The sequence below is a fragment of the Channa argus genome, chromosome 12, assembly GCF_033026475.1.
Source record: "Channa argus isolate prfri chromosome 12, Channa argus male v1.0, whole genome shotgun sequence".
In the NCBI taxonomy this organism is placed as follows: domain Eukaryota; kingdom Metazoa; phylum Chordata; class Actinopteri; order Anabantiformes; family Channidae; genus Channa; species Channa argus.
Window position 1 is genome coordinate 4,223,813 of NC_090208.1, and position 12,086 is coordinate 4,235,898.

At 38.2% G+C, this 12,086-nt stretch overlaps 2 protein-coding genes across 2 annotated transcripts in view; both read left to right on the top strand.

Moving 5' to 3' along the window:
* LOC137137822 (uncharacterized) overlaps positions 1-12,086 on the top strand; it is a 106,899-nt gene that overhangs the window by 19,554 nt on the left and 75,259 nt on the right. The gene's annotated exons all lie outside the window — the stretch shown is intronic.
* On the top strand, positions 4,438-11,588 carry LOC137137850 (uncharacterized). The gene is made up of 7 exons (XM_067524624.1): positions 4,438-6,770; positions 7,502-7,537; positions 8,773-9,361; positions 9,594-9,788; positions 9,889-9,969; positions 10,393-10,485; positions 11,057-11,588. The coding sequence occupies exons 3-7, from the start codon at positions 9,154-9,156 to the stop codon at positions 11,134-11,136; spliced, it is 657 nt and encodes a 218-aa protein (XP_067380725.1). The 5' UTR covers positions 4,438-6,770; positions 7,502-7,537; positions 8,773-9,153; the 3' UTR covers positions 11,137-11,588.

A 12,086-nucleotide genomic window follows, 5' to 3' on the forward strand; every position in this document is an offset into this window, starting at 1 on the left:
TGGACGTACACGGTTTCTTACAGTCATCTCAACATTTTCTGTGAAATGACTATTAGCTCAACTGTGGAATTCAATAAATGTCCAGTGTTGTCATAGAGTGAATGGATAAATGTTGGACTACGGGACACGAGTAAACCTGCCTCTACAGTGAGCATCCATTTTATATATACAGTCAGCCACCGATTGTGCAAGTTCTCCTACTTAAAATGATGACAGAGGTCTGTAATTTTCATCATAGGTCCACTTCAACTGTGAGACACAGAATGTGGAAAAACTGGAAATCACATTGTAGGATTTTTAAAGAATTTATTTATAAATTCCTGCGTAAAATAAGTATTTTGTGAATAACAAAAGCTCAACGCAATACTTTGTAATATAACCTTTGTTGACAATGACAGAGGTCAAACGTTTCCCATAGGTCCTGGTGAAAGGTTGTCACACACTGTAGCTGGTATTTTGGCTCATTCTTCCATGCAGAATCTTCTAGAGCAGTGATGTTTTGGGGCTGTCGCTGGGCAACACGGGCTTTCAACTCCCTCCACAGATTTTCTATAGGGTTGAAGTCTGGAGACTTGCTAAACCACTCCAGGACCTTGAAATGCTTCTTACGGCTTCGTTGCCCGGGCGGTGTGTTTGGGATCATTGTCATGCTGGAAGACCCAGCCACGTCTCATGTTAATGGTTTTTTCTCAAAATCTCATGATACATTGCCCCATTCATTCTTTCCTTAACACGGATCAGTCATCCTGTCCCCTTTACAGGAAAACAGCCCCAAAGCATAATGTTTCCACTCCCATGCTTCACAGTGGGTTTGGTGTTCTTGGGATATTACTCAGCATTCTTCTTCCTCCAAACACGATGTGTTGAGTTGTTACCAAAAATGTCTATTTTGGTCTCATCTGACCACATGACATTCTCCCAATCCTCCTCTGGATCATCCACATGGTCACAGGTAAACTTTAGATGGACCTGGACATGTGCTGGCTTAAGCAGGGGGACACGTCTGGCACTGCAGGATTTGATTCCCTGTCGGCGTAGTGTGTTACTGATGTAACCTTTGTTACTTTGGTCCCAGCTCTCTGCAGGTCATTCACCAGTTCCCTGTGTAGTTCTGGGACTTTTGCTCACCGTTCTCATGATCAGTTTGTCTCCACTGGATGAGATCTTGCATGGAGTCCCAGATCGAGGGAGATTATCAATGACCTTGTATGTCTTCCATTTTCTAATATTTGCTGCCACAGTTGATTTATTCACACCAAGCTGCTTCCTATTGTAGATTCACTCTTCCCAGCTGTGTGCAGGTCTACAATTTTGCTCCTGGTGTCCTTCGAAAACCTTTTGGTCTTGGCCATGGTGGAGTTTGGAGTCTGACTGTTTGAGGCTGTGGTCAGTTGTTTATCTTTTATACAGATAATGAGTTCAAACAGGTGCCATTAATACAGGTAACGAGTGGAGAACAGAAGAGCTTTTTAAAGAAGAAGTTACAGGTTTGTGAGAGACAGAAATCTTGCTTGTTTGTTATTGACCACATACTTATTTAAGCAGGAATTAATAAATAAATTCTTTAAAAATCCTACAATGTGATTTCCTGCATTTTTTTCCACATTCTGTCTCTCACAGTTGAAGTTTACCTATGATGAAAATTACAGACCTCTGTCATCATTTTAAGGGGGACAACTTGCACAAGCTGTGGCTGACTAAATACTTTTTTGCCCCATAGAGCCAAACACCAAACCTTACACCAGGCGGTCAGACTCCTCAACTTGTTAACCTAAAAAAATTAAAGCAGACCCACTTCAAATATTTTAAAAACAATCAATCATCTCTCAATCAATCTCTCATTGGCTGCTGCTCCTTTTTTGCCACCAGCCCTACATGAGTCCTGCCACAAAAAGGAAAAGAGGAGGTGTGAGCTGTGTTTCTGTGTGTATTTATTAACAGGAGCATCAAGAAAGTAGAGACACAAATTAAGGTGAATATGTGGTTAATTCTACTGTTACAACCCCTGATCTTTTTCCTTCCTTCCTGCGTTTTCTCTGCAGAAGATTGAAAGACTCTCCTAGCAACCATGCTTCCACGTTTTGATTTGTTTTTCATATTTGACAATGTTCACACACTTCATCTTCTGCTCATCCAGTCACTGCAAACACTATTGAGAATCTCATGTCACACACTCCATAAATGATGTTTTCTTACTTGGTTTGATTGATTTATAATAAACAATTCTTGCAATTGACATTTCTGTGTGTTGTTTCCCCTCCTTTGTTACAAGCCTTGAGCCAGTTTGTGACATTAGTAATATTAAATGTTTCCCCATATATATCTATTTATAACACAGGTTTTGTTCCAAATGATAAGTTTTTCTTTACTGTTAATCTACAGATGTCTAACATCTGCCAGCTATCAACCAGGGAGAGGTGGACTAAGAAGTAGACCCTGGCATGGCACTGGAACTGCAGGAGATGGAAGCAGGGAGGCTCAGTGCGAAGCAGGAGAGACTGAGTCAGCTTTGTTCCTCACCTCTGAAGATGAAAAATCCCTAGTGGAGAACTGTCTGTATTCTGGAGGCTGGAAATATGGCTCTTGGCCCAACATGGTGATCAATTCTGGTAGCAATGTCAGCTTTGTCACACCTTACACCATAGACATCATTTATCATGTTATGGTATTCTGTGTCAAGATAGAGCCCATTGAGGAGAACTGCAGGCACAAATGAGGATGAAGATCATTGTGCCCCAAAGTACCACAACCCACCTAGAAGCAGGTCACAATGAGTTTGTGCATTTTGGTTTTTCTCTGTAAACTTAGTTTTGTAACCCTGTAACTGAATGTGCAAACCTGCAGATGGATTCTGCAGACAGAATCTTTAATGTACAACTGTACAAGATGAAGTGTACAGATACAAGCCTAACGCACCCAGAGGGACGCAAGCAAATTCTGGCAACAATATGTCTTATTTAATATTTATCTGCTATGCAATTTCCATGCTAAGGGGTTTTCCCAGTTTGAAATTTCCTTCAACACTGTGCTCAATGAATTATTTATGAATTATAAATTATTTTTACTTACAGCACAATAAAATTCAGCAGTTGAGAACATAGCACATTGACTAACATTTTGTCTTCTTGGACTCTTACTGCACCTAAGAAGCAAAACTCTCCAGCCTTTAATAGGTGCTATATGTTCAACAGACCACAAGATGTCACTGTATGTTTGAAGCCACAAAGCTTACAGTCTTTTAGCTTCATCAAGCTGTATTAAGGGAAACCGGTTCCTGGATTGATACATGGTAACTGTTCATTTCTATTAAACATCTGTTAAACCTCTAATAAAATATTGATGTCCTCCAAGGTATTTATTGTTTTGTTTAGGTCGTTCCATGTTTGTTTTGATAGTGATAATATTCCTACCAATGGTATAAGACAATTATTTAAACTAACCCTTATATCTCTTAAAATGATCCCAAATATGATCCCAAATTGTCCCTAATTATATACTACTTAGAAGTATGGGGTTTAGCATTGTGTATAAAATGGATTTATTAGTCTAGTAACAGCCTTGATCATTAAAGGATAGGTATGCAGGTAAATGAGCAAAATGGAGAAAGAAATGCTACTGTAGACCTTGTATTGATCAACTAGAGAGAAGGAATTAAGGAAAAGAAATTAAAAAGTTTTATATTTTATTGATTTTCAAAAAAGTGTTCAATTGGGTGAATAGAGATCTTCTCCAGTATAGTTCGCTATTCACATCAACAGCATTAATACATCAGTTTAGAAGAGGGTGGTTATCCCAACAATTCTGGGTAAAATAAGTATAAGTTTACATGAATGTACATTTCCAATTAAATACTGTGCAAGTTGGGGGTTCAGGTAGACGACTTAGATATTAGCAAATTATTTTATGCTGATAGCATCATTTTAGTGGCTGATTGGTGCATAAAATGGATATTAATGGGAAACCAGAAAAAAATGAAATAGTATGTTTTAGGCAGGAATTAATTATGAGAAGTAACGTTATCTTTAATCTTGGTTTTGTGTGTTATTATGTGCCGATTTGTACAAATAACTGGGTTTTATCTTAGATTAACCTCTCACTTTTAAAAATGTCCAAATGATCCGAATGTCTGACACAGATGTGAGATGATTTGACTTTGGAACAGACTTGTGAATATATATTTTAACAACAGGTGGGTTTAGTCTCTCTCTCTTTGCCTATTTTGTAATTTATGAGATTTAGAATGTCCATTTTATTCTCTATTATTTTACACAACAAAAGAATGACATAAAGAAGGCAAACACAGGTGCAGTGTGTGTGGCATTGTAGGATTTGAAGGATTTTACAGATGGAACACATGTTGATGGAAGGCAGTGGGGGGGGGGTGGGGGGGGTCCTCCTGAAATCTACTGTCATCTCCACAGTCTTTCGAAACTGTTCTGCTCCAGGTTGTTTTGGCTGCACCACAGTGAAAGCTGATCATCCTCCCACTGGTATGTTATCACATCATCATCTGAGATGAGGCTGATAACAGTTGTGTCATCTGCAAACTTTAGGAGCTTGACGGTCGAGTTGCTTGATAGATAGATTTTACTTTAAATATTTATTTGTACATTAAAATATTCACAGACTTTTTTTTACAGCCATCAAGGTTTGGCCTCTGGGGATCCAAAATGTCTTCTGCTTCTTCCCACTAGTGATGGGAGGTCCGGCTCTTTTTAAAGATTTGGCTGTGTTTTTATAAAAGCCTTATTGTTGTGTTGTTGTTTTTTTCATTACAATAAAATACACAGTTATAATAGTTTAACATTTTAATCAAACCCTTAAATGATCAACTGAACGATTCGTCTGTCCCCTTCCTTCTTTCACATAATGGTATGATCCTTGTCTGTCCTCGCATGTGATTGGCTGCATGGTGCGAACATTATCATAAAGTCCCGCCCCTTCCTGCATGGATTCACAGCAGAGCTGAGCAGGAGCAGCTGAAGTTGCTGCTCTTACTGACGGGAGTCTGCTCTTCTTCGCTCTTCTTCTTCTTCTTCTTCACTCTTCTAATTCTTACCACTAGAGCCACTAGAGTTAATGTTTAATATAAAAAAATGCAGCATTTTTACATGCTGGTTATTCAAACAAGTCACATTTTTCCATTTGACAACTTGCTAAAGCCATGGATCCACACTATAAAACAGCTCAGAGTTTGACTGAACTTAGTATAACTCATATAAAACGTGAATAACTCAGTGGCAGCAGCACAGAGTTATTCAGTTTTAATATAGTTTTGAGTGAGGCTTCCCCTGTTGACCAATCAGAAAAGAGAAATAGTCTTCAGAATAAACACTTCTTCTTTCCCTTTGGGCTGTTTCCTTTCAGGAGTCTCCACAGCGAATCATGTGTCTCCATCTAACTCTGTCCTCTGCATCCTCTTCTCTCACACCAGCTAACTTCATGTCCTCTTTCACTACATCCATAAATCTCCTCTTTGTTCTTCCTCTAGACCTCCTGCCTGGCAGCTCCAACCTCAGCATCCTTCTACCGATATATTCACAGTTTCTCCTCTGAACATGTCCAAACCACCTCCATCTGGCCTCTCTGACTTTATCTCCAACACATCTAACATGAGATGTCCCTCTGATGTCCTCATTCCTGATCCTGTCCATCCTCGTCACTCCCAAAGAGAACCTCAACATCTTAAGCTCTGCTACCTCCAGCTCTGCCTCCTGTCTTTTCTTCAGTGCCACTGTCTCTAAGCCGAACAACATCTCTGGTCTCACCACCGTCTTGAACATCTTTCCTTTCATTCTCGCTCATACTCTTTTATCACACAACACACCTGACACTTTTCTCCACCCGTTCCAACCTGCCTGCACTCGCCTCTTCACCTCTTTTCCACACTCTCCATTGCTCTGAACCGTTGACTCTAAGTACTTAAAGTCCTGCACCTTCTTCACCTCTGCTCCCTGTAACCTCACTGTTCCACTTGCATCTACATTTAGTAATTTAGCAGATGCTTTTATCCAAAGAACTTCACAATTGAGGCACAAGCCAGCATAAAGTCAAGGGTCCTTTTCATTCACACACATGTATTGTGTTTTGCTGTGGTTGTCTCCTTCTATCTACTCACTTCAGTCCTCTCCGTGTCCCACTTCTTCTTCCTAGCTCTTCCTTAACTCCTCCCTGAAAACTACACAACATAGTAACCCAGCAAGGCTTTACATCACTGTTATTTCTTTCAATTTTGTAGAAGACAGACAATGAGAATTGAGTTAGAACAAAGACTGACTTGTCTTGATATTGTGTTCTCTGTCCACATAATGCCCAGAGAATTGCTACCAATTATGTTGTAAAAAAGAGGAACCTGTCATAGTGACAGCACTTGGGAGGTGTTTATTATATGCTAGTGTGATACGGTAACTGAGATGAAACTGAGGTGAACTGCTTTGGTCTTGATTATGATCTTTAACGAACTTTAAGACTTTCTCAGGTCACGTGCTATTCAAAGTTGGTATTAGGACAGTCCTGTCCAATCATTCTATCTAGGCCTCCAGAAATGATTGACAAAGTACTTTTCATCTGCAAAATATTCACATAAATAATAGTAATAGTAAATAGTAAATGAGCTATTTCCTGCCAACTACTGTCAAAAAAAATAACACCCCAAAAAAACTCACTTACAAAGAGGAAGGAAGTGGGATTAGCTACTGTGACCAAAACAGGCTTTCAGCTCATATCACGCAGTGGTACAATGGATGAAACATCTCTTCAGTGTCTGCTTCGTGAGTACAATCTGTCTAATTTAAATGATTACAATCATAGTTTGTCATAATTATAGTATGAGTTGTAGATGAATGGTTTTTAGCTACATATTGATTGATTGATTGATTTAAAATTATTAAACATTTTGTAAAGAAACAACATTTAAAACAAAATTGTATTGATCAGCTTTAACATAAAATATGACAATAAAAATGTACAATTTAAAAAGTAAAATCAGAAAATCATGAAAAGAAGAAAATAAAGAAGGAAACACAGACCTGAATTCCTGCATGTAGAGTGTCACCTCTGGTTTCACAACACTTTAGAGACTGTTGGATGAAATTTGGTCACTTAGGAAACAGTGTTTCTTCAGAAACACTGTCACTTTTTTGTCTTTGAATAACAAGTGTGTAGTTAAACTCTTTAAGTTTTTGAAAACAACTAAATTTGACTAAAGTAAAATGTAATTTTTATACAGCACCATTAAATGTTTTACAGCTTCTAAATATCATATTCATTTGCTCATTGATTTGGTAAAAATACATTTCATATAACAATTTCATGCTACTATCACATTAAATCCAACATCAAGCCCTGAAAACACTCCTGATAGTTTCTGTGTGATTATTATCTATCATAGTTATTATATCTCCCATCCTGTAGAAAACCACCACTTGTATTTCCTGTCCAGTCCCTCCACCACCATAACCTCCTCTCCCATGTTAACGTTACATATAATATTTCTCTTTAGTTGTGACTCCTCTGCTGTGCTGCATCACAAACCAAGGTTAGTAAACTTCTCTTCTGATGATCTAAAGCTGTTAAAGGGTCAATTTGCTGGTACTGATTATTCTTCCTCAGTCTGTACCAGACAACTGGTAATTTACTTCTCAAAATCAAAAATTTCTTTTCATTAACTGTATATTACATTCATGTTATAATGAGAGAAAAATAATGAAAATATAATCCATGAGCATAATCCTGAGACACAAATTTAAGCAGAAACATAAATAATACAATATTAATAATAATACAGAATATTATTTCTGCATAGTTGGTAAAACACTAGATTCATGTTTTTCATCTATAGTCTCAGATTTGACAGATGAACCGTGTTTTATTTTGATAGAGTTCTTTATAGTCTCTTTAATGATCAGTCAGGGTCTAGAAGAAATAAGCAATGTTTTTTTATTAAAACATGAGACTGGAAAGCTTTTACTTTAGATTCCAGGTTTAACAGTGATCTCCTGTAGCTGTCTTCACAATAAATGTTATAACTTGAAGATTTTTTAATGGAGAACTTTTGTTAAAAAATGCAATAATGGAAATTAAGAGTCAAAATATGTTTTAATGTCACATGAAAATCAAAATGGCTTGATAGCTCAAAACGTAGAGCATTAAGCTTGAAGTCCCACCAGGTGTGTCCTCGAGCGAGAATTGAAAAAAACTGACTATTTGCAGTTATAGTCTATTGATGCATATTTATTCCCACATATGGCATTTGTGTCTTTTCCCATTTTCAGAAAAGGAAACTCTTAAACAATATGTGTATTAGACTGGAAGATCCATTTACTTCAGCCCATTTTCATTCCCGAGGTATCAAAAAGCTCCACTTTGTCCAGTCCCTTTGTGTTACATAGTGATGCTTAATGTACCCGTTCACATCACAAAGGCTGTACGTGTGTGTCGTTCTCACTGTTTGTAGTATTTTGTTTTTTATGTTATTTTTCCTCTAACTTAATCTAACTTAACCCTGAAGTTGTTTCCACTAACCCCAATGTAGTTTTTCTGTGTATATGAAGTTGTTGCTTTGGAATCAAAGGACGTACAAAGTACCACAATTTGATGACATAGGAAGTGTCAATATCTGATGCTGTGGGATGAGAACGTGTTGCTTACTTCATTTTACCTCAGCTAGAATTTGACTTGGTGAAGTTGTAAAAACATTAAAACACATTTTATTCAGGGTTGTTTTATTTGTACAATTATGTTTTGCTCAACTACATACTGAATTTCTCACAGCTCCTCTGACTGTCAGTTCCAACTTCTCTCAGCTGTTTGAAGATGATTCTGTGTCTCTGAGCTGTGAGGAGGACGACAGCTCTGCTGGATGGACACTGAGGAGGAACACGACCAGACAACAGATGTCTAAGTGTGGAGACGGTTGGGGAGAACCAGCTGGTTCTTCCTGTACCATTAGTTACATCATCCCATTGGACAGTGGAGTTTACTGGTGTGAGTCCAGAGAGGGATCAACCAGTAACAGCATCACCATCACTGTCACTGGTAAGATCAGACTGTGGAGTTAGTGTTGATGAAGCTGTGTGGAAATGGATGAAATGCTGTAGTTTGTCTCTGTGTTGAGGTGGAGCAGTGATCCTGCAGAGTCCTGTCCTCCCTGTGATGGAGGGACATGATGTCTCTCTGCACTGTCAAACAAAGAGGCCTCCCTCCAAGCTCCCAGCTGATTTCTATAAAGATGGCTCCCTCATCAGGACTGAGCCTACAGGTCACATGACCATCCACCATGTTACCAAGTCTGATGAAGGCCTCTACAAGTGTCACATCAGCAGTCATGGAGAGTCTCCACCCAGCTGGATCTACGTCACAGGTCAGGAGGTCAGACAAAGGTCTTGTTTTTCCTGTATTGATGTTGTCACATTTCTGCACTAACAATAAAATCAGCAATTTCTCATAATATTTAAGGAAATCTGTAACTTTTTAGTCATCATGTGTAATAAATCTTAATTTCTTAGGTGAAATGTAAAACCTTCTGAATGTAAAGTGAATGGAAGTTTTTTTTAACTCAAGTGAAATGAATAACTATTTTTTATTTATTTTAGAGAAACCCACCACCACATCATCTCCTACATCAATCTCTTCACCATCATCCTCTACTCCTCACTATAAGGAGGAGAACATGAAATGGTTGTTTGTTCCACTTGTCTGTGTTGGTGTTCTACTGGTTCTACTGGTCTTATTGGTTCTACTGGTCTTAGTGGTTCTACTGGTGAGACATGTTCAGAGGAAACCTAAAGGTGCTACATTAAGGTGTATTTTTTCTTGGCCTTTTTTGGGAATAAAACGTAACATTGTCACATAGTGAATCGTGTTGTTGTTAATTTTGGTTCATTGCAGCTGATGATGTAAATGCTGGAGAAGATGACATCACATACAGTGATGTCAAAATATTACATCACGGACAACAGCCAATCAGAGGTAAAATTCATTAAATCCATAATCATTTACATACAACAATAACAGTGAGGACATTTTGGCTTGTTCCTATTAGAAAAGACAGTTTACAGATGGGTTAAGTGTAGAATTGGGTTAGACTTGGGTTTAAGGGTTTGACATGTACTCACATACACTTTGAATAAACTGATGATACTGTTTTATGAATTGAGGATTATTTTAGAAACAGATACTGGCCCAAAATAAAACTTTTTTTTTTGGAGTAATGATATTTTTAGAGTCCACTGGGTTATTTTTTAATCTTCCTAAAAAAATTTAATTTTCCTAAAAAAAATTTTATTCTACATATAAAATAGTTTGATTTAGCACTGGTAGCAATAGTTACTTACTTAGTGGAAGCATTGCATAAAGTAACTTGCAGTAAAATAACTGTTTTTTTTTTTTCAGAGGCTGATTCAGCTGCAGTTTACTCAGGAGTGAGGACAGAAGACGTCAGTTATGGACAAATAGTCTTCAGACCAAAGAGGAGCAGAGGTTCAGGTAAGACTCAGTTTCTCCTTTCACCAAGTCTTTATGGCACATGAGCTTTTGAATATTTGATAAAAGTGTCAGTAAATATTTTATATTTTAGCATAAATATAATTTTGTTGTCCTGTGAAAGGAACCTTTCATCATCCAGTAGCTAGACTCTAGCCCAGACGCTAACAGGCTGTAACTAGGTCAACGTGCACTCGTGCAGAAGTTAGTTAACCACCCTGGCACCGCTGACTGAACCATGGCAGAGTCAGGAAAACATGAAGAGCAAGTACGACGAGCTGCACAGGGCTCTCTGACCTCAGTGGGAGGATTTGTACTTTTTCTACTTTTAGTTTCTATCATGGAGAGATTCAGTCAGGTTTGGTTGAATTATGGAGGGAAATAGTCTTGGTGCTGATAAAGTCTTTAATGATCAGAATGAAGATTCTGAGTCTGCTCGGTCCAACCACCAGGTGTTAGTTTCACTTCCTGCTGGGTCGTCTCTCTGCAGAAAGACAAGATAAGACGTGAACCTCAGAAGCTTTTTTTCCAGCATTGTCTCATCTTTTCTTGAACTGTGTGTGTTTGTGTTCAGAGCTTCCTCCAGACACAGAGGTCGTCTACTCTTCACTGAGATCGAACGTCAAACCTTCACACCTCCAGTCCAACCACTGACTCTAACTGGTTCCAGTGTTATAGTATTAGTAGTAGTAGTATGTGTAATTAAAGTTGTAGTTAGTGACCAGTAGTTTAACTACATTCGTATTTGTATAGTGATTCATGTAGTTAAGTATAAGTAACCATCAAAGACCATGTAGTTAAAATACGTTTGACTCTGTCGACATTCTTTGTGTAGTTAACTAAACCTGAATGACATTTTCACTGCTGTTTGTTAATATTTCATGTCACATATAAACTTTGAATTAATTTGAAGCTACTTAGAGAAAGAAGTGCAGGTAGCTGTGAGGTTTTGCTTTCAAAGCAGGTTCCCCAACACTGACCTAAATCTAACAATGACTTCCAGTTGTTGGCTGGTTCACTGTCCTCAGTAACTTTACTGTTATTTCTGATTTACTGATGATTCTTGTTTCTTAAGTATTAATAAACGTTCTTATCTTTCATCTCCATTGTTGTTTGTCTCGAGTGGCTCTGTGGGTTTCACTCAGCTGTCAGATGGAAAGTTTGACTTGCTCTGGTTTTGTTGTGGCCAACTGTTAACACGTAGAGAAGAAATGTACAAAAACCACCACCGCAGGCTAAAAACAGTATGGACACCGTTCAGTGGTGGGAAACTGCAGAGAAAAGCTGCAGAGTGTCTGCGTTTGTGTTTGATTCTTGTATCAGTGAAATCTTGAGAAGATTCAGGCTGTAAAGCTTCTTCTCTCGCAGTGAAACACAGATACAGTAGGTTATAAAACCTGTAGCTGATGGCAGATTAATATCAAAGCATTGGTTTTCACAGTTGAGCTGCCATTTTATAATTATCTGTACAGTGTGGAGTTTTCTGTGTCTCCTGCAGAGAGTGGATTATTCTGATCATAGATCACTGAGCTCTTATGATCTAAGCTCAGACTGTGGCTGTTTGTCAATGAGCTGCAGCACTTACAGTATGAACCATAGTTTGA